The sequence below is a fragment of the Lissotriton helveticus genome, chromosome 3_1, assembly GCF_964261635.1.
Source record: "Lissotriton helveticus chromosome 3_1, aLisHel1.1, whole genome shotgun sequence".
Taxonomy (NCBI): domain Eukaryota; kingdom Metazoa; phylum Chordata; class Amphibia; order Caudata; family Salamandridae; genus Lissotriton; species Lissotriton helveticus.
Genome location: NC_136061.1, coordinates 716,776,948 through 716,803,952, shown reverse-complemented (window position 1 = coordinate 716,803,952; position 27,005 = coordinate 716,776,948). Strand labels below are relative to the sequence as shown.

The 27,005-nt window shown below is 47.0% G+C and overlaps 1 protein-coding gene across 2 annotated transcripts in view; it reads left to right on the top strand.

Annotated features, from left to right (window-relative positions):
- The window catches only part of CSTF3 (cleavage stimulation factor subunit 3), a 601,400-nt gene that overhangs the window by 536,346 nt on the left and 38,049 nt on the right, over positions 1-27,005 (top strand). For both annotated transcript variants that reach the window (XM_078680868.1, XM_078680867.1), the window contains one exon: positions 2,823-2,883. In XM_078680868.1, coding sequence (XP_078536994.1) covers positions 2,823-2,883 — 61 coding nt within the window. The remainder of the gene's footprint in view (positions 1-2,822; positions 2,884-27,005) is intronic.

Here is a 27,005-nt window from a genome sequence, read left to right as displayed (position 1 = left end):
GCCTTTGCCCAGGAACCAAGAGCTCCTGAGGAACTGTCCCCCGCATCCTGCAGACAGCAAAAGAAGGGCCAAGAGAATTCGGGCACAGCAAAATCCAACGCTACCAAGCGTCACTGCACCTGAGACCCCAGCCAACCCCCCAGCCTGTGTCAAAGTGGGCAAACTGTGTCAGACTGGTGCCAAATCCCTCAAGGTTTGTAAAGATAGGGGTATGCCTGACAATTTCCTAAATCATGGTATCTAAATCTATTGTAATAACAAATTAAATAGAACATCTCAAAGGGTTGAGTTGCTACCACAATTTTTCGAGGTTTTTCTCGACCTATGTACATTGCTTCCTGATAAAGGCGTACAGCCGAAACGCGCGTAGGATTTAAAATCTCAAGAGCCATGCCAGGAAATGAATGTCCTCTTCATAAAATGAAATATGAACTTGTATAATTTTTGATGATTGTTTTAATTAACTTTATATACAAGAATATTTGCTGTTGATAATGTTAAAAGAAATCACAATTATAGCACCATTTCAGGATGCATGATATTAACCAGGTTCAGAACATTGTTCATTTTTGATTCTAGAGGGCATCATTCGCTTAGTATGTGTTTTTTAAAAAAAATATATATAAAAACATCATGAACAAAAATCATAATTAATGAATAAAAAATATTTTTTGTTCAACCAATCAGGTTGTTTGTATTGCTCATTTAGTATGTTGCTTAGGCCCAATCCCTCATGGTACAGTGTCCACTCTGGGGTAAATTCTCATGAACTCCCTGACGTGACCTGCATCCTCTGTTGCCAGGCCTCCTCAAACGCGAGTCTTGCCGGACTGAGGAACCTGACACCCCTGCACCCTGACGCCTTGTCCCACGGAGAATAGGACTAAAGGTCTCCCACATACCTCTATTGCAATAACTGAAACCAATCTGTTTCACTGGATTGGCCCCTCAGTCCCCTCCTGCAGGCTCTTTTTACCACGACCATTCTCCATAGGATAACATTGAGCACCCAACACTGTTCTGCACCTTTGCACCCGTCTGCCCTAGTGCTACTGATGCTGTTTTGGGCCTTTTTGAACTGAAAAGTATTTCTCTTTAAAAACTTACTTACCTGAATGATTTTCTTCTGATGTCTAACGTACAAGCCACAAAACTCTCAGCCACCTGTTTTGACATCATGAGGATGTTAAAGAAAATTCTCCCTCTCCTCCCCATGGAAGCCAAACAGGTGGCCATACAGGGCTTAATACAGTCACGCCTTGACTTCAACAATGTGCTCTACCTCGGCGCCCCAGAATTCACTCTGAGAAGGCTCCAGATAGTGCAAAACTGCGCAGCACGCATTTTGCTCGATCTCCCCCGCAGACAATCAGTGAAGGCCGGACTGGTAAGCCTTCACTGGCTTCCGGTTCGCCAGAGAGTTATGTTTAAGGCAATGTGCATAGCACACCAGGCCTTCTGGAACACTGGCCCCAGGATTGCTCGTGACCTAATTACCCACTATACTCCCAGCAGAAGACTACGCTCCAGTCAGACCTTCCGTGCAATGGCCCCCAGAATAAAAAGATCCAGATCCGGAGGTAGGACGTTTTCCTATAATGCTGCCAGGGCCTGGAACTCCCTTCCGATGCATCTCAGAGCCAACCCCAATCTCTCTGCGTTTCGCAAACAGCTGAAAACTTGTTTATTTCATCCGGCCTAACTACCTCTTACTTAGTCTCCCATTGGGCTTTCTTGAGGGTTCATGGTACTCTTAGCACTTGGACGCCTCCGGGCAGCAATTCGTGCTCTACAAATTCACATCCTATCCTATCCTATCCTAAACATATGTAAAGATACTTGCTATTTTTATAAATTGGTGTGGATCTCCTTGAGTCGCGTCTCATTTATTGACCATTGTGCATATTTTTAGATTTCTTGCACTCCTCTGTGTTAAGCCTAAGGCTGCTCAACCACACTAACCCCTAACAGAGCACCTTGAGATTGCCACAGCAAGCCTGTGTCCACACATTAGGGAACCCTTGGACTCTATCAAAAAGAGATGTACTGTGTAAAGAGCCAGCTTCCTACACTTATGCTTAACCTCATAAACTCTGCATATGGTCGATTACCAAAAGCAAAACATTTACTAAGTCGGAATATTGTAGACCAAGCCTCTAGGTGGCAAAATAATGAAAAGCCTGTTCACCTGGAAGAGTCCCACCAGCAAAACTATTGTTATAGGAAATAATTTGTTTCTTTATGCTGGCAAAATATCTGAGGGTTGGGGCAAGGAAATGCTGGCAGCATGATTGTCCTGCATTTGTCCCAAATCAGACCGTAAACCTTGGTACGGGCTAAATATGGTTTCAGTAGCTACTAAGAATATAATCTTAGATTTGTGACACTAATTAAGAGCACCGAAATATATTCCATCAACTCTGTAGTAGTGAATAAAGCAACATGGCCCTAACCCAGGATCAGGGAGCTTCCTAGCTGTGCTGCTGAAGTTATTAGGCACTACCCTGCTATAGGCTGGCTTCCCTTATTCTGCAATTCTTAGTAAAAGAGAGTTAAAACTGGAGTTTATAACTGGTGATGCACTCTACAGGCTGCTGGGGGCTGACTAGGGTGAGCAGAGTCAGCAGCACAGGGGGTAGAAGTACAGGGAAGACCCTCTGTGAAGGTATGTGTGTGAGTAGGTAAACACCTGTCCAAGCTGCACCCCTCATCGATGTCTTCTTCAGGATAAGTGAAATTCATTAATAATATAAAAACGTTACTTTGAATGTACGATATGCAAGTTTACCATAGTAATGAATCTAAATTGTTTTTCATGATAGGGTCCTTTTGTGCAAGTGGATGAACTTATGGCAATCTTACGGCGATGTAAAATGCCAGATAGTAAGTATGCCCAAATATTGAAGGTGGATTGTTTGTTTGATTTGTTGTATCAACCATCAATAAAAGCATGTAAATTGGAATATACACTGTCGGTTTCTATGCTCCTAAAGAGCTGTACTCTTCATATTGCATCTTTCATAAATTAAGTCTGTGTTGCTATAAAGTGAAACGGAATACATTGGATGCTCCTTATTGACCGTATTTTATAGCAGAAGCATATTGTATTCTTCTGGTACCATTGGACTACTAATTCATACTAAAAATCTGTTCAATCCCTTCTTAAAAATGTTTTATATATATGTAAAAAAAAAATTGTACGCAGTACCATACGTGTGTGTGTGTGTGTGTGTGTGTATATATATATTTATTTATTTGCTGCCTAAAGAGAGGCTAAAAATTGTCTAATTTTATTTAGTATTCATTTTAAAAAGAATCCTATCACATAGGAATATGTCATTAATTTACAATGATTACAGAAAATCTTTCATAAACCTTTGTTAAAAAGAAAAGGTAATATTAGACATTGTTATCCAGTAAGCTGCCATTGAAAAATAGTAGCGAGAACTGGCACTGTGTCTTTATGAATCTCGCAGCACCCCCTGTTTACCATCATGCCTCACAAGTGACAGTTAGATCTGTTAATCCTTCCAGCTCCTACAGTTAGCATCCTGGAGCACTGACTTCTGCCTTCTTTTTGCCAATTTAGTCAGGAACATCTTGCCAAAACCTTTACATTTTATCCTCTCTTGACATTTTAAGCACTTAAAGTACAGAAAACGTTTTTTTTCTGACAAAAAAGACTTCTATTTTCTGTCAAGGATGCCTTCACTATTTGTGAAGTGCCTTTCCTGTGGGAAGAAAAAAGCTCAGACTCTCATTCTTCCTGCATTGTTTGCCTGTCGGAGTCACATCATGACTCGTGGTCATTGTCAGAAATTCTCCAAGCGTACTCTGAAAGACAGTGAGAAAATTATGTTTCATGGCCTTCAAGAGAGAGGAATAGCGGTTTCATCAAGAGCCCTTCGAGAAAGCACTCTTCTTCGAAAGAGCTATCCTCAACAAGCTCTTCCTGTGCTGGAGTCCTTGGAGCCAAAGACAGTCATCAAAAAAGGAGGCCTTTCTGATCGCCATCAAGTCATGATGTGGAGGACAGAGCAGTTACCGGTGTGTCGCCGTCGACAGGTACGCCATCGAAGACACAGCCAAAGGTGCTGTCGAGTCTCCACTGGACATCGAAGCATCTTCAGCGTTCGCCTGCAAGACTTACACCGATGTCAAGATAGCAATCGATGGTTACAGTACATCACCCATCGATGTTGAAGAAACATATATCGACGTCTAAGTCAGCGGAAAAGGTACTAAACTAGTTGACATCCCACACAGAGCAAAAACCGCCATCAACGTTGAGAGCTGAATCGAGGCATTGCTCTACATCTAGGACCAGATCAGGATCGCCTTTGAACATTTCTCCACGCTGGCTTCAAAGTCTACAACATAGACCTATGCCCAAATATTCTCAGACGAATTCTCCATCAAGAGTCACACCTGAGATTCACATTTCAGGTACACATCTCCTAGAGGGTCAGATCTCCTCCGTTCTCTCCAGGCACACTGTCGGTGCCCCCAGCGACTCAGACGGCTACAAAGTAGCCTGCATCTTCCACCTGCAGTACATAACTAGGAGTCAATTGCATCACCACTCCAGATCTAAGGTAACATCAAGAACCAGATCCATGTCAAGATTTAGAAATTGCAGGATCTAGATTTAGACATAGAAGAAGATCTCCATCTTGATCTACGACTTCTCACTCTTCAGTGAGAGATTGCTCTTCTACTCTGACACACACCTCCTGCAAGAGTTTCGCCTGTGGATGATCTGACCTTCAATGACTTATTAATAAGAGGTGCAATGAAGTTAAACACTGACAACCCTACCACCACAACATCATCTTCTGCGATCTTTGAGACACTACATCACAGAACAGTTACATGACCACTACTTCCTCTGGTTCCTGGTCTTTTGGAGCCTATGATGCAATAATTTCTAACGCCCGCATGGGTAAAGTCTGCTCCATTTCGACTTACCAAGAAATGTAAACCTCCTGACCAAGACGCATTATTTCTCAGATCGGATCCTCCTCCTGATTCAGTTATTGTAGCAGATTCAAGAAAATCTTACACTGTAGCTATGTTCTCTTCCATCCCACCAAAAAGATGTGTGGAACATCAGTATCCACTATGAAGGTGGCAAGTGCTTCTGCTTTGTTGGGGCGATACTATGAGTCTTTGTGGGATTCATTGAACTGGTTTACTGACAAAAACTTCCAAAGGAGGACAGGCAAGATTTTCAAGAGATCTTGAATCACGGTGGCCTGGTATGTAACCAGATTATAAGTGCAGCAGCAGCAGATACATCAGACCTTGCTGCGCATGATTACTGTCACAGTATCTATGCACGCAGATCGTCTTGGCTTAGACTAACCTGCCTTAAGCCAGAGGCTAAAAATCAGAATCCTCAACTTAGCTTTCTCAGGTAATACTCTGTTCGAGGCATATGAGCTGCAGATTGCACACTGTGCATAGATGGCCACCTAGTGTTGGGCCCGGATGTTTGCAGTTTGTTTTTCTTGTAGAGAGTCTTTGGAAGTCCCGGGATAGGTGACTCCTCCCTTGGGCGATACTGCGCATGGGCATCGGCTCCACCCCCAGATTCTTTTTTTCCACCACCGGGCTCGGATGTGGTTCCAGCGCTCCGTGTTGGAACCGATTAACCGTCGACGCGCAATCTTCATCAGCATCAAGAAAATACTCTGCAAGGCGTTTTCCAGTCGACATAACTCTTCGACTGCAATGACGTCCATTCCAGTCGTCGAATACGGCCTTCGGGCCCAACTAGGCCTCGACTCCAGCTAATGGAAAAGACGCCATTTAAAAGGTGTCCTCAATGGGGGTTGAAGTTTCCCCACACCGACCTCCACGAGGTCTGTAACCTCTGCCTCTCTCTGGAGCACGAGGCCAAGGACTGTTTAGCCTGTGCCTCTTTCCGCTCCAAAAAGACTATCCGGGACCGGAGAGCCAGATGAACAATGGCTCAAAGATCTTCGGCTCCGGTTCCGTATGACATTTTCCAAGAAGGCATCGACGTCTCAGAAGAACATGACGTCGACAGCGAATCGGAAGCAGAAGATTTAGATGTCGACTCCAGCGCAGCGGGTCGTATGTAAGATCGTCGACCCCCACACTTCCTCGACACCCACAAAAAAGGCTACGGTCAACCCCTCCAGCCCTCCCTCCCCCCCCCCCCCCCCCCGGTACATACCGAAACAATACTTCAACGGCCCCACATTCGGGCTCGGCCAAGAAGTCCATAAGGCCTTCGGGAGACTCTGGCTCGAGTCGACCCCCGCTCGGTGCCAGCACACAATTACCGGCACCGAAAAAAACATCTACTACTGCACGAAGCCTCCGGTGCCGAAAAACCCAGTTCCCTCGGCACCCAAGCCAACTTCGGAGCACCCAAAAGCTTCCAGCACCAAAAAACTACCGGAGCCGAAGCATCCTTCGGAGCCGAAAAAAGTTTCGGACTCGAAAAAACACCCGGAACCGAAAAAGCCTTCGGAACCGAAAAAGACACCAGCTTCCCCCGTGAAAGATAAAAGGTCAAAAGAAGCCGTACCGGCGCCCAAACGTCCTTCCACGCCGACAGGCCATACTCCTGAAAGAGACTTGTTTGCTCCAGATCCAAAGCAAAAGACCCAAAGACTGTTCGATTGACACTATCAAAGAAACGACCACCAGAGGCGCCTGCAACAGCTCCAGGCCCAAAGAGGAAAAAGGACATGGCTACCTCACCTATGCATGTACCTCACCCAGCTCCTGCACCCACTCCTCCACCCCATATTTCACCATCTCTCTCCCCTGTACCATCTAGCACACATGGGGATAATGGGGATGATGAATCAGACACAGGGGCTTATCCTCAAGAGCCAGTTGATCCCCCAGACTCGCCAGACCCATGGGTAGATTACAATATACCGGACGTCCCACAAGACGATATATGCCCGTCTAGGCCTTCACCACCAGAAGATACAATGGGGTTCAACCAGTTACTAATTAGAGCAGCACAATACCATGGGGTAGACATGCACTCAGATGCAGTAGAGAAATACTTCCTTCTGGACACATTTGACACTGCACAACGGTCTTCAACAATTTTGCCAATGCTCAAAGGGGTGGTTAAACATGCCCCTGAGGTTTTTAAAGACCCTGTCAGGACTAGAGTCATAAACCCAAGAGTAGAGAAAAAGTACAAAGCTGCACCATCTGACACAGCATATATAAAGGGACCAGTTCCCCTCGACTCTCTAGTCGTATCCAACGCACGAAAGAGGGCTAACTCTCAGACATCAGGAGAAGCTCCCCCACCTGACAAGGAGTCGAAACTCCTCGATGCGTCAGGGAAAAGAACAGCCTTACAAGCAGCAAACATGTGGCGCATTGCTAACATGCAAGCTTTACTAGCCAGATACGATAGAGCACACTATGATGAGCTCGAGGACATAATGCAACATCTCCCTGATCAATTTAAGGATAGAGCTAGTGAGCTAATTCAAGAAGGCAAAATTATTACTAACACATCTATCCGCTGCGCACTAGATGCAGCAGACACAAACTAAGAGCAGTCAATACTAGCGTCCTGCTGCGCAGGCATGCTTAGCTGCGTATATCAGGCTTTAAGCCAGAAGTCCAAAGTGCCATACTCAATAGGCCATTCGATGAGCAACACTTATTTGGCCCTGTGGTAGATGTCTCACTCAAAAAATTGAAGAAAGCCACGGACACAGCAAAGTCTATGGGAGCACTGCAGTCACAGGCTCCCAGGCGTTCTTTTCGTCGCTCCACACATAGAGGTGCGAGCAGAGGGTACTCATCAGACACACCATCCACAGGTTATAAAAGCCCCACTGAGTCTACCTACGGTAAGGGCTATCAAAGGGGAGGTTACCGCGGTAACAACAAAGGCAGAGGCAAGAATAACAACTCCCGCTCTGCCTCCACCCCTGCCCAATGACTCCCCTCCCTTTCTCCCACCCCATTCCACTCCTGTCGGGGGAAGGATACAGCAACACCTGTCAGCCTGGGAGGACATCACATCAGACAGGTGGGTGCTTCAAATAATTCAGTCAGGTTACTGTCTAGAACTAACATCTACCCCCCAAACATACCACCCAAACAGCGTCCAATGTCACAAGAACATTTAACGCTGCTCAAACAAGAAGTACTTTCTCTACTGCAGAAAAATGCAATAGAGATAGTTCCAAAACATCAACGGAACAAGGGAGTATATTCCCTGTACTTTTTGATTCCAAAAAAGGACGGATCTCTGAGACCCATTCTAGACCTCAGACCTCTCAACGCTTACATACAATCAGATCACTTCCATATGGTCACACTTCAGCAAGTCCTCCCACTCCTGTTACAGGACGACTTTCTGGTCACACTAGATCTCAAAGACGCCTACTTTCACATCCCAATTCATCAGGCGCACAAAAAGTATCTAAGATTTGTGCTGGAAGGACAGCACTACCAGTTCAAGGTACTCCCATTCGGAGTAACCACAGCGCCAAGAGTGTTCACCAAATGTCTAGCAGTGGTGGCAGCACACCTAAGAAGACAGCACATACACGTCTTCCCATATCTAGATGACTGGCTCATAAAGGCACTGTCATACAACCAATGTGTACAACACGCTCACAATACAATACTGTTACTTCACAACTTAGGCTTCACAGTAAATTACACCAAGTCACATCTGCTACCGTCTTACACACAACAGTACCTAGGAGCTACAATCAATACTCAACTAGCACGAGCTTATCCCTCTCCAGCAAGGATAACAAGTGTGCAAACGCTCCTAACAAAGTTCAAATCACAACACTCGCTTCCAGCTCGAGCGTTTATGCAACTCATAGGGATGATGGCATCTTGCATATTCATAGTACCTCACGCAAGACTGCAAATGCGTCCGCTTCAAGGATGTCTAGCACGTCAATGGAACCAGGCTCAGGGTCAGTTAACAGACCTAGTGTTGGTAGACAGTCGGACTCATCGCTCTCTGCAATGGTGGAACACAAAAAACCTATCAAAAGGCCGACTGTTCCTAGAGCCAGTTCCACAAATTACACTAACAGCAGACGCATCGCTCTCCGGCTGGGGAGCCTACTTACTGCATCACACCACGCAGGGAAAGTGGACACCAATGCAAAAACTACTCCACATCAATCATCTAGAGCTATTATTGTGTTTCTAGCTCTAAAAGCATTCAAAAGACAAGTGGTAAACAAGACTGTTTTAGTCCGCACAGACAATATGGCAGCCATGTATTATGTAAACAAACAGGGAGGGACACACTCTCTGCAGCTCTCTCAACTAGCTCAGCAGATATGGAGGTGGGCTATACCTCAGAACATCTTTCTAATAGCCCAACACGTGCCGGGGGTTCAGAACAACATGGCAGATCTGTTAAGTCGTTAGACCCAGCAGATGCACGAATGGGAACTTCATCCACAAGTTCTTCATCCGTTCTTTCAGATGTGGGGTCAACCTCAGATAGACCTCTTCGCCACCCACGACAACGCAAAATGCCCACACTTCGCCGCCAGATAGCCACACCCATTAGCCAAAGGCAATGCGATATGGATGAACTGGTCAGGACTATTTGCGTTCGCTTTTCCTCCCCTACCAATAATTCCTTTACTAGTACGCAAGATGCAGTAACACTCGCTAACGCTTATACTAGTAGCTCCAACGTGGACCAGACAACCGTGGTACACCACACTGCTACAGCTATCTGTGGTACCAAACCAAAAACTAAACCTATCTCCACATCTTTTAACCCAGAACCATGGAGAGATCAGGCACCCGGACCCAGCTCCGCTCAACCTTGCGATCTGGCTCCTGAAGTCATAGAGTTTGACTATCTTAAACTCCCTCAAGAATGTATGAATTTTATCAAGGAGGCAAGGCGTCCCACCACCAGAGCATGTTATGCTGCTAAGTGGAAACGATTTGCGATATATTGCCAAACCAACAAATTGAATCCATTGGATATATCCATTCAACACATTATAGGCTACTTACTACATCTTCAAAAGTGTAATTTAGCCTACACATCTATCAGGTTGCACCTAGCTGCCATTGCAGCCTACTTACAAACCAGACAGCACCTGTCTCTCTTCAGAGTGCCAGCCATTAAAGCTTTTATGGAGGGTCTCAAAAGAATACTACCTCCAAGAATGGCATCTTCACCAGTGTGGAACTTAAACATAGTACTCACACGCCTCATGGGACCTCCATTTGAACCCTTACACAAATGCGAATTGCAATTTCTCACATAGAAAGTGGCTTTCCTAGTAGCCATTACTTCCTTAAGAAGAGTTAGTGAAATGCAAGCATTTACCATCCAGGAACCTTTTCTGCAAATGCATCATAATAAGGTGGTTCTTCGTACAAACCCTAAATTCTTACCAAAGGTAATTTCACCGTTCCATCTAAACCAATCCGTGGAACTGCCAGTTTTCTTCTCGCAGCCACAGACAGTCGCAGAAAGAGCTCTGCACACCTTAGATGTCAAAAGAGCATTACTATATTTCATAGAGAGAACAGAAAGCTTCAGGAAAAAAAACAGCTTTTTGTATCCTTTTCACCACCACATAAAGGCAACCCAATATCAAAAACGGGTATTGCCAGGTGGATTGTTAAGTGAATCCAAATATGTTATCAGAAAGCTAAGCGTATACTGACAATTCCTCCAAGAGCCCATTCAACAAGAAAAATAGGGGCTTCCATGGCATTCCTAGGGAACATTCCCTTAGAAGACATCTGCATAGCAGATACATGGCTTACACCGCACACATTCACAAAACACTATTGTGTAGATGTGCAAACAAAACAACAAGCTACTGTAGGCCAAGCTGTACTTAAAACACTATTTCAAACAACTGCAACAGATACAGGTGGTCGCCTCTAGTGTGGGTACTGCTATATAATCTATGCACAGTGTGCAATCTGCAGCTCATATGCCTCGAACGGAAAATGCTACTTACCAGTATGCATCTGTTCTTGGCATGTAGAGCCGCAGAGTTGCACACGCCCACCCGCCTCCCAGGCTACTTTTATCTGTTCCAGTGTTATTGACATTAGATACAAGCACACATGGTCATCACTATCACTATGGAGGTATGCCATGTCTTCACTTTTCTCGGCACCATGGCACGCAGCCTGCAATGGCAGTCTGCCTGTTGGTGATGAGGGGTCTCTTAGAGTGGCACAATACATGCCCTCTTTAACCTCCTTGCTCTGGGTACCAGGGGTGCCATTTACTAGAGACTTACAAGGGGTGCTAAAGGTATTGCCTATTGGGGGAACAATTGTACATTTTTAGAAAAAGAGATCTGGCACTGGGGGCCCTGATAGCAGGAACCCAGTGCACTTCTGTCAAATATGCATCAGATAGCAGTCAAAAAGTGGGGCTGACCATGTTGAAAAGGGGCACGTCCATACAATCTTGTGCCAAGAAAATGTGGGTTCGAGGCATACGAGCTGTAGATTGTATACTGTAGCATAGATCGCCATTTGGTGTTGGGCTCGGATCTTTGCACTTTGTTATTGTAGAAGTCTTTGCATCGACTCCATCACCAGATTGTTTTTTTCCGCCATCGGGTTCGAATGGGATTTGCTGCACTCCAGCTCGGCACCGTGTTTTCTCAACTTTTGGAGGTGCAACCTGTCATATACGACAGTATTGTCTCGTTCGCATGTCTTCGACTCGCTAACTAAAATCTCTCGACTCCGCGTGTCGAAGCGGGACGTTGGGCCTATCAACGCAATTCGGCCGTACGGCTAATGGAAAGAATCCATTTAAAAAATGCCTCTAGTGTGAAGCTAAATTTCCACACAGTGACCACCACCAGGTCTACAACATTTGCCTATCACCAGAACACGAGGAAAAGGATTGCCAAGCCTGTGCCTCTTTTCGATGGAAGAAAACCATCTGTGATCGCCAGGCTCGACGACACGTCATGGCTCAACAAGCTGCACCGGTGCCGGAAAACATCTTCGATGAAGGCCCCGATGTTCCAGGGGCAGAGGATTCAGAGGAACTCGAGATCGTCTCTGAAGAATATGACTCTGGGTCCAATGACATAACTCCAAGGAAACGAGTGAGTACAAAAGCCCCTGCTCCTGCCCCAACAGAAAAGCAAAAGGCTCTAGTCAAGACTACGCCTGCAGGCCCTAGTCGAGAACAGAAAAAAAACTTCAGAAGCCCCGCCTCCGGGCCCGGCTCCGAAGAAAAAAGCAAAGCCTTCCGGCAGCTCGGGACCAAGCAAGCCACTTATCATTATCCTTAAACCACCTTTGGTGCCGAAATTGGGGATACACCTCATTCTAAAAAAGGCCTTGATACCGAGCCCTTCGGCACCTAAAGACCATATGGCCTCGGAACCGGACAAACACAAAAAATCTTCGACTACGAAGAAAAGTTCCGACTTGGCGCCCACTTCGAAGCCAACGGAGCACAAAACACCTCCTAAGGCTCTACAGACCAAACTAAAGCCACGCTCGGAACCGAAAAATTTGGCACTGAAAATAGACGACAAGGATGAACTGTTTCGACCAGATCCTGTCGAACCAAAGCAAAAAACATTACAGGTGGACCCTAAAACAGGCCATATCATCAGTATTCCAGCAAACAAAAGGAAATCTGATATCTCACATACACCTGAGGTGCCTGCTAAGAAGAGATGCTTTGCAACTTCGCCCATAAGACCCTCTTCCTACTCTTCCTGCTAAACGTTTCTCTCCTACAAACTCTCCTATGCAATCTCCTAAATTATTACAATGCTCACCCTTACTACCACAGGATGATGATGATTTAGGGGGTGGGGAAGAACACTGTAATGATCCTTTGGATGACCCTAATGATGATAACACTAGTCCTCCACAAGATATATGGGATGATTATGACGATCCTGCAGATCCTCCAGACCTTCTGATCCAGATGCATACCCATCTAAGCCATCACCCCCAGACGACACTATAGGATTTAGCTAACTTATTAATAGGGCTGCTCAATACCATGGCGTGGCACTATATTCAGACCCCATGGAAGTAGATTTCTTAATGGACACTTTTGCTCAGTCCCATAAAGTCATACACACATTGCCCATTCTTAAAGGGGTAATTAAACATGCACCCAACATATTTAAAGACCCTGTCAGGGCCAGGATTCTCAATCCACGCATTGAGAAAAAATATAGACCTGCCCCTAAAGATCCCACGTACATCAAGGCACAACCACCATTAGACTCCTTGGTAGTCTCCAGTGCAAGAAAACAGGCTAATTCCCAAACCTCTGGTGATGCACCACCCCCAGATAAAGAGTCTAAGCTGGATGCATCAGGTAAACGGGTTGCTTCTCAAGAAGCCAACCACTGGAGAATAGCCAATGCACAGCTCTACTTGCCAGATATGACGGGGCCCACTACGATGAGCTTGAAAATCTTATACAACACTTACCTGACCAATACAAAGCGAAGGCCAATGATTTAGTCCAGGAGGGCTAGTTAATTACAAATGCCTCCATCAAATGCGCCCTTGATGCAGCTGACACTGCATCTAGATTTGTTAACACTACTGTCTTACTCCGCAGATATGCATGGTTACTGTGAGAAAGTGCCATCTTTCTTGCATGGTATGCCCCCACTTATTGCTCATGTGCTTTGACTGAGTGTGCCCTGGGCTCCTACCAGTCTGGTGCCCAGGGCCTGTGTTCCTTCCCTAAAACCGTATTGAAGCTAAAACCCAATTGGCATCTCTGGCCACATGTCAGCCCCATGTAAATGGTACCATAGATACCCAGGGCATTGTGACCAGAGAAGACCCCTAAGGGCTGCAGCTCTTATTGTGCCCTGACACACACGCACTGCCTTTGCAGGCTGAGTGTCTAAGTACAGAACCAAACAAAGAGTCGAAATGCACACATCCCTGTGTGCCATGCCCACAGAACCCACTGCCCTGGCATACTTCAGTCACCCCTCTAGCTGGGTGCCCTATGCCCTATGCCAGAGGTGTGGGCACAGGTGCATGAGCCCTGTGCCCCTACAGTACCCAGGGCCATTCCTGGGCACTGTAAGTGCAGTGATGCCATTGAGAGTATATGGTGCTGGGAAGTTGTCATTACGAACTCCACAGAACCATAATGGCTACACTGAAGACTGACGAGTTTGATACCAAACTTTTCAGCACATTAAACCCACACTGATGCCAGTGTAGGATTTAATGTAAAATGCACTACAGAGGGCATCTTAGAGATGCCCTCTGAAACCTAACCTACAATCCACGTCTTATCTGAGAGGCTGCCTAGGCTGCCACACAGCAGACCTGTTGCTGGACCCCTGGGTGGAGAGCCCCCCGCTCTCCTGGGCCTGCAACAATGCACATCCTAGGCGAGGTGATAGGTCTCCTCCCTCAGGATGGGCCGGGGGAAGCTTCAACGGCATGCCACCTTTGTGAGCTTCTCCAGGCCACTGACTGTACTCAGCAACTGGCCCCCACCAGTTCTGACCCCCACTCTTGTGGGAAGACTGGCAGGAAACCCTACGTGACGAAAGGGGGTGTGCCAGCCTGTGCCAACTCCACCCCTCAGGTGGGAGAGACGAGGTGAAGCACAACTACGGGCTGCGGCCATCTTGAGGATTGGGAGCCCTGCCCAATCAGAGATAGGCTCCTGCCCCCCTCCCACAGGAGAGGAGCAGGATAGGGGGTGTACTCTCCCCAGGACAGGTACCTATTGGTCCCTGCCCTTCCCCTACTTGTAACACCCCTAAATGTAGTATTTAGGGTCACCCTGAACCTTCCTTCCTCAGAACACGATTCTGAAACAAGAAAGAAGACCAAGAAGAAGACCTGCCGTTCAGCTGCTAACAAAAGGACGACACCAACTGACTTGGGCCCCAGCCCGACAGGCCTGTTGATCCTTGAACCTGCTCCTGCTAAATCCCGGCGTCTCCTGCGGACAGCAACTTCGAGATCCCCGGAGGACCTGCCTGCCTTGACCCTCTTAGAGACTGGCACTGCCACAAGCAGTGGTTCTGCTCAAACAGCAATACCTCTGGTGGCAGATAGGAACCGCAAATCCAGCCCGGCCTGTGCCCGAGTGGACAAAGACCCTGAGGAAGTCCCCCCGGTGATTCTGACCTGGAATCCAGTGCCCAAGGACCCTCCTCGACGACCTAGACGACGCCTGCAGTCTCAGAACCCGATGTCCAAAGACACCCCTGCACCCGGCAAGATCCCAACTTACCCCTCAAAGTGTTGGTCGCTCCAGAAGATCCTCCGTCCCCAAGCTTGCAGCCTTTGTTCCCTTTTCAAGATCTCCATTGAATAACATTGAGCGCCTGATGGCTCAAAAGCACCCTGCACCCAGCCGCCCGAGTGCCCATGGCAGTGCAACCTTTGCCCTATCCTACTTCCCCATTTGCCCTGAGCAAGTGACCAGGAGCCCAGCTCCCACAGCCGCGTGGTCTGCTAGTCAGCAGCCACCAACCGAAGGCCCCCTGCCTCTCATTGGATAACATTGGGCCTAACTACCCCTGCACCCGGCTGCCCCTGTGTACCTACCTGACCCTGGGAGACCCCTGAGTCTATGCCCAGAACCTTAACTCTGCCAGTCGAGTACTTACCTAAAAGCCAATAACTCACTTTTCTTCCATAGGCTAACATTGACTGGTTTCACTTGGGAATTGTGGAGTTTTGGAACTTTAAAATATTCATCTAACATCAGCCGAACTACGAATTCCGATTTACTCACCTGTTATCAGGAGAGACCTCAGTGCTGCATCTTTGAGCCCAGTACTGACCCTGAAAAGTAATTCTAACCGTACTACCAAGTAACTTGAATTTCCTTCCATAGGATATCATTGCCTGCTTTGTGCTGAAAAAGTGCTGATTTTTTAACATAAATATTCTCTAAAAATCGTGCCAACGATAAAAACTTAATTATTTGCCTGTTTTAGATAGAGGTCCCGGTGCTGAACCTAGGAGTACAGCACTGGATTACAAAAGTAACGTGAACATACTTTACCTGCAAATTGAATTTCCTTCCATAGGATAACCTTGGTCATTTCAACTGAAAACGTTTCTAAGTGTCAACTTTTAAAATACAATAATATTCCTTAAAAATCACTACTGTAACCAAAACGCTTTTACTTTACTGTTTACAGCTCATGTGCGGGGCTGAATCTAGGATCCAGGTCTGTGGTTAGAAAAGTAATCTACAAAGTAACTAATTGTATTTAACCTCATGGCTGCTGGCGACAGCCAACAGCCGTCGCGTGCATTACCTGTGGAGTGCTGCGCACGTCCGTTGGCCGTTGCGGCCCCGCCCGCGCAATAGAACGTTCCGCACTAGCGCCGAACGTTCGGCGCAGTTAAGGTGTTAACTAGAAATTCCCATTGAGCTCAATGTTGCATTGTGTTTGAAATTGTGTTGCCTATTTCAACAAACTGTAAATATTGCATTCAAAAAATCTATTGCCTATTTGAAAAGTATTTAACTAAAGTAACTCATCCTGAGAAAGTATATTTTGATACCTTGTTGGTTCTAAAATAAAACAACTATATCTTTTGATACAAAACAATTGGCCTAGAGTTCAGTTCTTGAGTGTGTGAGACCATTTGCTGACTGCGTGTGTACAACAAATGCTTTACACTGTCCTCTGATACTGCCTTACTGCCCGACCAAGCTACCACTTTAGAGAGTAAGGTTATATCTAACTTTAGCCTCTGCCAAACCTTTGGGGACCTGGGACTCTATATACACTGTACCTTTCTTTGGTCCAGTATACATAGAGCCACTTTCCTACAGTTACGCATTTCCTGTTTCAAACAGGAAGAGCAAACAACTATTTCAAATCAATCATTTGATCAGGAACACCTCTTTGGGCCAGCTGTAGACACAGCTCTAGAAAAAATGAAAAAGACACTTACACTGCTAAATCTATGGGAGCATTACAATTTCAGACAACACAGGGGTCCTTTCGTCGCTCCTTCAATAGGGGCGGATCCAAAAACATTACCTCAGAGGCTACAACTTCCTCCTATACAAATCCTACACAAACATCCCCCAGTAAGGGATATTCTCAAGTATTTGGGCTGTCTTTAATAGATTCACATGCCTGAATCATTCCCCGTCGTCGGAGTGGGAGTCCCACGGTACATAAAAAAGCAATAATTATGCACATAATAACCAAATAAACTTGGTAACATAAAACAAGGAAGTAAAGTAGCCCAAAGCTACAAGAAAAAACCTCCACACTTATGACTATCATAGTCATTATATACAGTCCAAACTGCAGCCAATCAGGCGGCAGCACCCACCAGAATGTTCTCCCCAGAGGCTCAGGCTCTCAGATTTTCTACCGCACGTTGTGTGAAGGGAATCTCCCTAAGCTCTGCTCAGTACTTCACTATTTTTTTTTTTTTAAATATTTTATTCGAGTTTCAAAAATAGTGCACTACACATACTTCAACCACAACCACTTAGTCAGGTATCGTATCATAGCATCATATACACAGTCAAGTACACCAAAATCACAGATATACAATTGTGTCGTCATCTTGATATTAGTCCACTGAGCGAGCTTTGAGCCCAATATTCATTCCTCAGAATCGTCGCTGCTGTCATTGCGGTCCGGAGGTGGTTCACAGATGTTTCCTCTATACTTATTCCACGCTCCCCATAGTCTGAACCATTTTTGGGGGCAGCCCCTGTTACTATACACCGCCCGTTCTGCTATCATGGCAGCATCCATGTCTTTACACCATACTGTTAGTGTGGGTTGTTCTGCACTTCCCCATTTCTGCGCAATATTCCGCTTTGCTGTCATCATCCCCAATGTAGCCCAACTCTGCCTTGCTCGTGTGAGGTCGTTCGGTTCCCAGACATTTAGTAGACAGCGCCTGGGTTCCGGTAGTATTGTAACCCCTTCTGACTGTGACATCGTCCTCATTACACGGGCCCAATATTCGGCTATTTTGGGACAGTCCCATATGGTATGGAAAAAGGTTCCAACATCTCCACACCCTCTCAGACAGTAAGGTTGTGCTATTCGTCCCATTTTGTGCAGGTTATGTCTTGTGTAGTATGAGCGATGTAGCATGCGCAATTGCACCAGTCTAAGACGTGAAGGAATGCCTATCTCCTTCGGGTATGCCAGTGCCTCCCGCCACTCCGATTCATCGCTCTCACCCACATCAGTGGCCCACCTATCACGCAGTATTCCCATCAGATCAGGTAAGTTGTTTACCAATTTCCGATATGTGAGAGAGGTCGCTCTTCTCGCCTGAAGTCCGTTAGGGAGGAGGATTCAGGGAGTTCCGTATCAGGTGTAAGTGCTGTCACTAGGGTGTGTCTGATTTGATTGTATCTAAACAATTCAGACGGGGCTAGGTCGTATTGTTGCCGTAGCTGATCAAAGGGTAAAACTCCTCCTTTTTGCCATAAGTCTCCAATCGTCGAGATCCCAATATCATCCCAGCGATCGAAGCCTTTGCTGTGTCTAAGTTTTCCTAACCGTTTCGTGTCCCATAACGGAGTTATGTGAGTACCCCCTGCCATCCCAATCGTGACTGAGCCGTGTGCCATATCCCCAATGTATGTCGCAGCGGTCCTGATTTTTGCAAAGATAATTTTTTATCCTAGAGTGGAGCCAGCATTTCAACCACTCCCAATTGGTGTCTGTCTGCCTTAAGTGCTGGTTCTGTCCGGGAAAGATGTACCCATTGATTAATAACCTTCAGTTGCGCTGCCCAATAATAAAGTCGCACATCAGGGAGCGCTATCCCACCGTCATACCAACTGTGCACTAACTTTGCCTGCGCTATGCGTGGTGGTTTGCTGCCCCATAGCAGATTAGTAACCTGTGCCGCGATTGCTGTAAAATACGCTGGTTTCACTGGGTATGGAGTGTCCTCAAGTATATATAGAAAACGAGGCAATGCCATCATTTTGAATAGTGCCGCTTTCCCCAGTAGGGTAAGTGGTAAGGTTTCACAGTGGCGAATATCCTGTTTTAAGCGTTCCAGTGGCGGTTTAAGATTCTGTTATAGAAGTCTTCAGCATTATTTATTTATTTTGAAGGTTTTATATAGCGCTAGCTCCACCCGAGGTTATCAGAGCACTTTACATCAGTAATGAAAGTACATAGTAAAAACAATCATGGCAGTTGAACCAAAACGGGTTATACAGGTGCTCAAACCAATAAAAAATACAGGGGGTAATTTATGGAACATAGTGATTAGAGGTACATACAGACGGAGATAGAGAAAGAGAAGCAAGTTGCCTGAATCAGGATGATTACTGAAAATAGTAAATTTAACAGTATGTCAAGGAGGGTTCAAAGGACAAAGAAGGTATTGCTGGGAGAAGAGAGGGGGAGGGGGGTGAATTTGGGAAGGGGAGAAGTCTAAGAGAAGGAGAGGTAGTCATAAAGGATATCCGGGATTTAATTTCCCCAAAATTTAGTGAGCAAATGACTTTTAAGGTCTTTTTTTAATCCAGAGTAGGAAGGGTTGCAACGAAGGTCATTGGGTAGGGCATTCCAAATGGTTGGGGCCTTACCAGAGAACGAACGGGATTTCGAAGCAGCTTTTTTGAGTAGGGTGGGTATGAGAAGAAGAGTGTTGGTGCTTCTCAGTGTTCTGGCACAGCCAGTTTTTTTAAGTTTAGTTGAGAGGTAGGTTGGAGTCTTCTGGTAAAGGGCTTTGTAAGTAGTACAGGCAATTTTATAGGTGGATCTGCCTTCAATGGGGAGCCACTTGAGGGCAGGGGAGATGTGGTTGAAGCGTCGATAGTTTGTTGTTAGCCTGGCGGCGAGGTTGAGAACAGATTTGATGGGGGCCAGGTGGATTTTGGGGGTGCCAGAGAGAAGGGCATTACCATAGTCAATTTTGGATAGAACTAGAGACTGGATAGTTAATCTAAGGTCTTCAGCTGGGATTAAAGGTTTGACTTTTTTGAGAAGTCGGAGAGTGAAAAGTGCACTTTTTGCTGAGTTCTTGACATGGGAATTTAGTGTGAGTGTATTGTTGATGGTGATGCCGAGTGATTAAACCGAATCGGCGAGGGAGAGAGAGCAGTTTAGCGCATTAATGTTGGCGATCCACGATTGGACGGGGAGAGGGTAGTTTTTGGGAGAGAAGAGGATGATCTCAGTTTTGTTCGGGTTTAGTTTCAGATGATTGTTGTGGATCTTGGTTAAGGCCGTGTTAAGGTGCAGTATATCAGCATGGGATTTTATTTTGTAGTACAATTGGGTATCGTCAGCATATAGGTGGTAGTTGATTTTTTCTTGTTTGAGTATCCAGGTAAGGGGTTCCATAAAGAGGTTAAAGAGAGCGGGAGAGAGGATGGATCCTTGAGGGACTCCAAGGGAGACGGGGTTGGGTTAGAGAAGCAGTTTTGTATTTTAATTTGCTGGGTTCTATGTTCAAAGTAGGAGGTGAACCAATTAAGGACAGTACCACTGAGGCCGAAGCGATTTTTGAGTGTGTTGAGTAGGTTTGGGTGGTAAACCTTATCAAATGCCGCGGAAAGGTCAAGAAGGATGAGAAGGTAGGTCTCACCCTTGTCCAGGGCTAGGTGAATATCATCGACTATATTGAGAAGCGCGGTTTCCGTGCTGCACGCTTTGCGGAAGCCAGATTGAAGGGGGTCAAGCAGGTTGAACGTGTCAATGTGTTTGTCCAGTTGGAGGAGGGCGCATTTTTCCAGGGCTTTGGAGAGGAGGGGGAGGTTGGAGATAGGACGGAGATTATTAGGGTCGTTGGGGTCAACTTTGGGATTTTTGGGGATGGGAGTGATTTGCCCGAGTTGAAGGGAGATGGGCACACTCCCTGTTGAAAGGGAGGTGTTGATGATGTTGGTCCAGTAGGGGACGATGACATGTTTGAGATCTTGGAGAGAGTGCGGAAGGGAGTGGGTCTTTGGTGTGGGAGGAAGGTTTGATTTTGGCTAAAATGTTGAAGACCTCCTGTTCAGATACAGGGTGGAAAATAAGCCATGAGGCATTATTTTTAAGCGGAAGGGAAATGGGTTCCAGTGGGGTAAGAGTAGGGAGGGGATTAGAGGGGGTCGGGGAAGTGTTCAAGGGGTGAGGGGAAGAGGTATGGTAATCAAGGTTGTCGAGGGGTGAGCGAGGGTGGAGAATCGAGGAAAGCGCGGTCTATTTTTGTGATTTTTTCACAGAAAAAGTTGGCAATTTCTTCGCATTTGTTAGTGGAGGCCACCGGGTTAAGGGGTGCAGGGTTGGTTTGGTTTCTAATAATGTTGAACAGTTCTCTGGGTCTATTTTTGGCGCGAGAGAGTTGAAGACGAAAGAATGATGCTTTCTCTGAAAAGATGTTTTTTGTTAGAGGATCTCGCAGTTCTAAGGAGGGCAAGATGGGAAGGGGAGGGGTGTTGTCTCCATGTTCTTTCCTCCTGTCTCAGTGAGCGTCTTTCTTTATTAAGGTCTAGGGTGAACCATGATTTAGAGGGGGCATTTTTTAATGTCTTAGTTTTCAGAGGGGCAAGTTGGTCTAACACCTCCGTTACAGTTTTGTTGAAATGCTCCGTGAGATCATTAGCATTTGAAGAGGGGGGGGGGGGGACTAAGTTGGGATTGGAGTTTATGTTCAAGTGCGCCAGGAGGGATTTGTTTAAAATTTCTAACAACAATTGTAGCTTTATTTATTTTTATAGGGGCAGGAGGCGCTGCGGGGGATATTGTGAACAAAATGAGATGGTGGTCAGACCAGTCAATGGGGATGATGTTGGACAGGGATGTAAGATCTGGGTTGGAGATGATTGCGTCTAGGATAGCTCCTTTGGCGTGGGTAGGGGAGAGGCAAAGTTGCTTGAGGTCGCTAATCTCAAGGAGATTATTGATGAGGTTGATTGTCGGGTCATTAGGTTTGTTCCAGTGGAGGTTGAGATCTCCAAGGAAAAGATTTTTGGGAGCTGGAGAGTAAAGATTTAGTTAGGAGGTCGGAGAATTCTTCTGCAAAGGGAAGGGGTTCCCCAGGGGGATGATAGATACTATGCATTCATATTGGGGGGGAGCATTTCATTTTGAGTTTGACGCCCAAGTATTCAAACGTTGAGTAGTCAGTGTTATTAATAGGGGAGAGTTGAAGTTCTTCTTTAAAGATGATTGCTAGGCCACCCCCAATTTTTCCAGGTCTATCTTTTCTGAGGATAGAGTAGCCAGGTGGGGTCAGAAGGTCAATTATGGGTGTCGAATGGTCTTTGAGCCAGGTTTCAGTGAGGAAGGCGATATCTGTATCTTCATTAAGAATGGTTTAAGAGATTTCTGTTGCATGTCGGACAGCTGAACAGCTGTTTATGAGCATCCAGGTAAGGGTTTTTGTTTTGCCGATAGGAGGGGGGAGTAATTGAATACTAGTAAGTTGGGGGGGGGGGGGTCTTGGGGAGCTAGGAGGCTCTGGGATTCTGCTGGTCCCCAGAATAACGGGCATTTTGGAGTGAGAGGGGGGAGATTCTTTAAGTGGGGAGTTGTTAAGGTAGGAGAGGCAGAGGGCAGAGAGTTCAGGGGCGGTGTAGGTGTTAGAGGTTTGAAGGGGTCTGTGAGAGCGGGAGAGGAGTGGCGTTGTTAACCCATGTTTGGGCTCTAAATGTTTTCGGGAGTTAGCATAAAGGAGGGCGGGGCAGGAGGTGCGGGCAATGGTTTGTAGGATTTGAATCGGTTGAAATCTTTTCGGAGTAGGGTAAGTTCGGTAGCTAGGGTAACGAGATTATCGTCCAAGTTACGAAGAGTCTGGCTGAGGTTAAGGAGGAGGGAGTTGGTAGTAGTTGGAGTGGAGGGGGTGTTAAGGGCAGAGTGACTAGAGAGATGAGGTTGGCAGCTAGGTTTGAGCGGTTCATCCGAGGGGAGTGGTGTGGGTAGGTCTGTGTTTAAATGAGGCGTATGGGAGGACAGGGGAGGGAAGGGTAAGAGGGTGAGGAGGGGGGAGATGCGAGGGGAGCATGTGAGGTGTGAAAGGGGAGGTGGTATAGGCGTAGTGGGTCGGTTAGAGGTAAGAGGAAGGCGGGGTCAGGACCTGGGGGGAAACGGTTGTAAGGGGATGGTTTAAAAGGTGAGGGGGGGTGTTAGGGAGTGATAGGGTATTGTAAGAGGATGGTATTTTGGGCATATGGGAATTTGAAGGAGTGGGTTATCGGAGAAGGGGGGGATATTACTAGAGAAGTTGGTATAACCGGTGCTGCAGAGGGGGGATTGTCATTACAGGGGGGAGTGTTGTGGGGGTGTGGCGTTAGTCTCGGGGGGTGGAGGAGAGTTGGGAGTAGCGTGAAAGGGAGCAGCGTGAAAGGGAGCTAGAGTGGGGAGAGGGGATAGGATTGCGGCAGGGGAGGGTTCGGGTGAGGGTGACCTGGAGATGCCATTTGTGGAGGAAGGTGCCAGAGCATGTACGAGGGTTTTTTTAGTCGTTATGGGACGATTTAAAAGGGTAGGAGGGGTACTGGGGAGGTGGTCCGGTGTTGGAGGAGGACGGTCTTTGGGCGGTATGGGAGTATGGTGGAGGGTCTTAGAGGCGTGTAGGGGGATGATGTCAGAGTTGAGGGTGGGCAAGGAGTTAATGGGAAGGGTGAGTCAAAGTGGGAAGTAGTGTCAAGGTGTGGAAGAGTGATTCTCTGGGAGGTGATGGGGATTTGGGCGTGGATGGGGCTGGAAGCTGGACTCGGTGGAGAGGATAGTATTAAGCATCTGCTGTGATGTGAACCCCTAAGTACTTGAACGTGCCCTCCGCTGTTGCAAGTGGGCAGTTGTCTGGGAGACGCGGAGGGGGACCATGGAGCACATACATGACTGACTTGGACCAGTTCAGGGTGTACCCCGAAGCCCGTCCATAGGCCGTGCATACATCCATTAGGCTAATTATTGAGCGTCTAGGGGCAGTGAGGTACAGGAGTATGTCATCAGCGTAGAGGGAGATCTTATCTTCCCATGTCTCTGTCCACCTAAGCCCGCGTATCGTGGGTTCCCACCTGAGCCAGACCGCCAGGGGCTCCAACACCAACGGAAATAACAGCGGTGACAGTGGGCAGCCCTGACGCGTACCCCTCGCCAATGGGAAATTTTCAGAAATGTGACCATTAACTGCGACATGCGCCATTGGTTTTGTGTAGAGTAACCGGATCCAGGCACAGAACCTGGGGCCAAAGCCAAGATGTCTCATCACCGCGAATAAAAAGGGCCAGTGGACCATATCAAATGCCATATGAGCGTCGAGTGAAAGTATCACCGCTGGTTCTTGGAGGTGCGTCGCCTGAGCCAGGGCGCCATGTAATCGTCTCAAATTAAGCGCTGTGCTCCTGCCCGGCACTGGTCCTGGTGGATAAGTTTAGTGAGGTGTGGCATTAACCTTATCGCTAACGGTTTGGCAAGAATTTTGGCCTCTGCATTTATGAGGGAGATGGGCCTGTAGGAGGCGCATTGGTCTGCTGGTTTGCCTGGTTTAAGGATGGTAATTATAGTGGCCGAGCGCTGGTCGAGTGGGAGCTCCCCCTCTTGTAAGCTTTCCTGAAACATGTGTAGCATATGCGGTGCTAGTGTGTCCATCATGTTTTTATATAGTTCAATTGGTATGCCATTGGGGCCTGCCGCCTTGCCTGATTGCAACGCCCATATGGCGATGTGTATCTCTTCGATTGAGAGGTCCCTCTCTAAATCCTGTGCTTCTTCTGCAGTTAATTTAGGCATGGCCAAATCCTGCACTTAGGTCATAGCCTCGTCCTCCGTAATCACAGAGCTGGAAGAAAAGATTTCACAAAAATTATGTGCCATTAGGGTGACTATGGCATGGGGATCTGTTACGCTACGGCCATCAGGTGTGTTTATTTGCGCTATCCATCTGCCCTCTCTATCTCGTTTATCTAACCATGCTAGCAGCTTTCCTGCCTTATCGCCAATATCATATAATTTGTGTCACGTAGTTGCTATCTGCTGCCTGGTCAGTTCCGTCAGATGTTCCTTGTGGCGTCTCTGTGCTAAGTGCAGGGTGTTGTATGTGTCGGGGGTAGGGTCAGTGTTGTGTCTAGCCTCTGCCAACAACAAGTCCATTTCCAGAGTCAGTAGTTCCATCTGTTTTTCCCTTTTGTTATTTGTTATGGAGGATATAGCCTGCCCCCGGAGGACCGTTTTATATGCCTCCCACAATATAACAGAGGACGTCACTGATCCCTTGTTTTCCTGAAAGTATTGTTTTGTCGTCTTTTTAAGCGCTTTTTTGATTTCGGGGGTTTTGAGGTAGCCGGGGCTTATCGGGTATGTCCAACGTTTCTTGTGTTGATGGCGTGTATAAGTGAGTAAGATCGGGGAGTGGTCCGAAATTCCTCGGGGCCTAATTTCTATTTTATCAATATCTGTCAGACTACCCATAGAACCCACAAAATAATCTATTCTGGTAAGGCTATTGTGTACCTTGGAGTAATATGTGTACTGTTGTTCAATAGGGTGATATTTCCTCCAAATGTCGAGCAGTCCCAACGCTGCAAAAAAACTCCCTAAGCGGGATTCCCCCTGTGTGTTTGCCCGTCGTGGGTGCCTATCCATGGAGTTGTCGACCACTGAGTTGAAGTCCCCGCCAATGAGCAGTTCCCCCACCAGAAGTCCAAGCAAAAATGTACTCAGAGCTGGGAGGGCCACCGTGTGAAGTGATGGGGGTATATATACTGAGACAATATTTAGTTGTTTCCCCTCCCATTGCGTGTGTATAGCCGCAAATCTTCCCGCATCATTCGATTTAGTTTCTTTTACAATGAGTGGAAATAGTTTTTTAACTAATATACCCACACCTCTTGAGTTCGACGTGAAGGCAGAGTGCGTTACCATCTTCTAGCCCCATCTATCGAGTGCCTTAATGGACGTACCAGTGAGATGCGTTTCCTGCAGCAGTATTACTGCGGGGTTTGTCCGTTTGATACTTTGCAATACCAACCCGCGCTTAATTTTATCTCCCAGACCTCTAACATTCCATGTCATCACAGAGAGGGATGGGGCTACGGTGATAGAAGCTCCCCCCGGTCCAAGCAGTGAGTCATCCCCCATCGTGGAAGTATACAGTATCAGTGACTTCTGCAACGTGTGGCGCATCCGAACTAACGTGTGGTTGTGTATATGAGGATCTTATTCTCTATTACAATCTCGAAACATGAAAGCAGTACCTGGAAAAACAAAACCCCAACTCCCTCCCCTCCCATCCCACCCCTCCACCCTGCCTCCCCGCTTAACGGACATACAACCGCCCGCCGCCCCAACTCAGCGGAGTGCTTCAATACCCCAACCCCCCCCCCCCCCAAAGTACTTGCTTGACGGGGTAGGAAGTCCTTGGGCGACACAAACTCTCCTTTCAGTCCATGGCCTGCATCAATCCGGTACGGAAGCCTGCAAGACCAGGCTCAAACGAATGTTGCATGTCATTCTTGGCCAAGAGTCTCTGTAACTGACCGTTGTGACCGCACAGAGTCCGGGCTTCTCTCAGTCCGATCGCCCGCATCGCCGTCCTCCTCATGGCGTTGATGGTTTTTGTTCCCACGGCGTGGTCTGCTAGCTCGCCGCCATCCCTCCAGCCAGTCATGGGCCTCCTCCGGCTTTTCAAAAAACCACGTCTTCCCTTCCGCCACTACCCTGAGTCTAGCCGGTTATATCATGGAGTAGGGTATTTCTTGATCTCGCATCGCCTTTTTGACTTCCATGAAGTTCCACCTGCGTCGGGAGACTGCCGCTGTATAGTCCGGAAAAAAGGAGAGCGTCGAATTCTGTATTTTGATCGGCGGGGAAACTCGTGCAGTTTGCAAAATGGCGTCCCTATTGTGGAAATTGAACAGTCTGGCGAGCACCGCCCTGGGAGGTGCCCCTGGTTTAGGTTTTCCGCCTGGCACTCTGAGCCCTTTCCACCGAGAAGAAACTCTATAGTCCTTTGGGCTGCAAACGTGTTTTTACCAGTTCTTCAATGTAGAGGTCCATAGTTTGCAAGCCCTCACTTTCCGGAATATCTAAAAT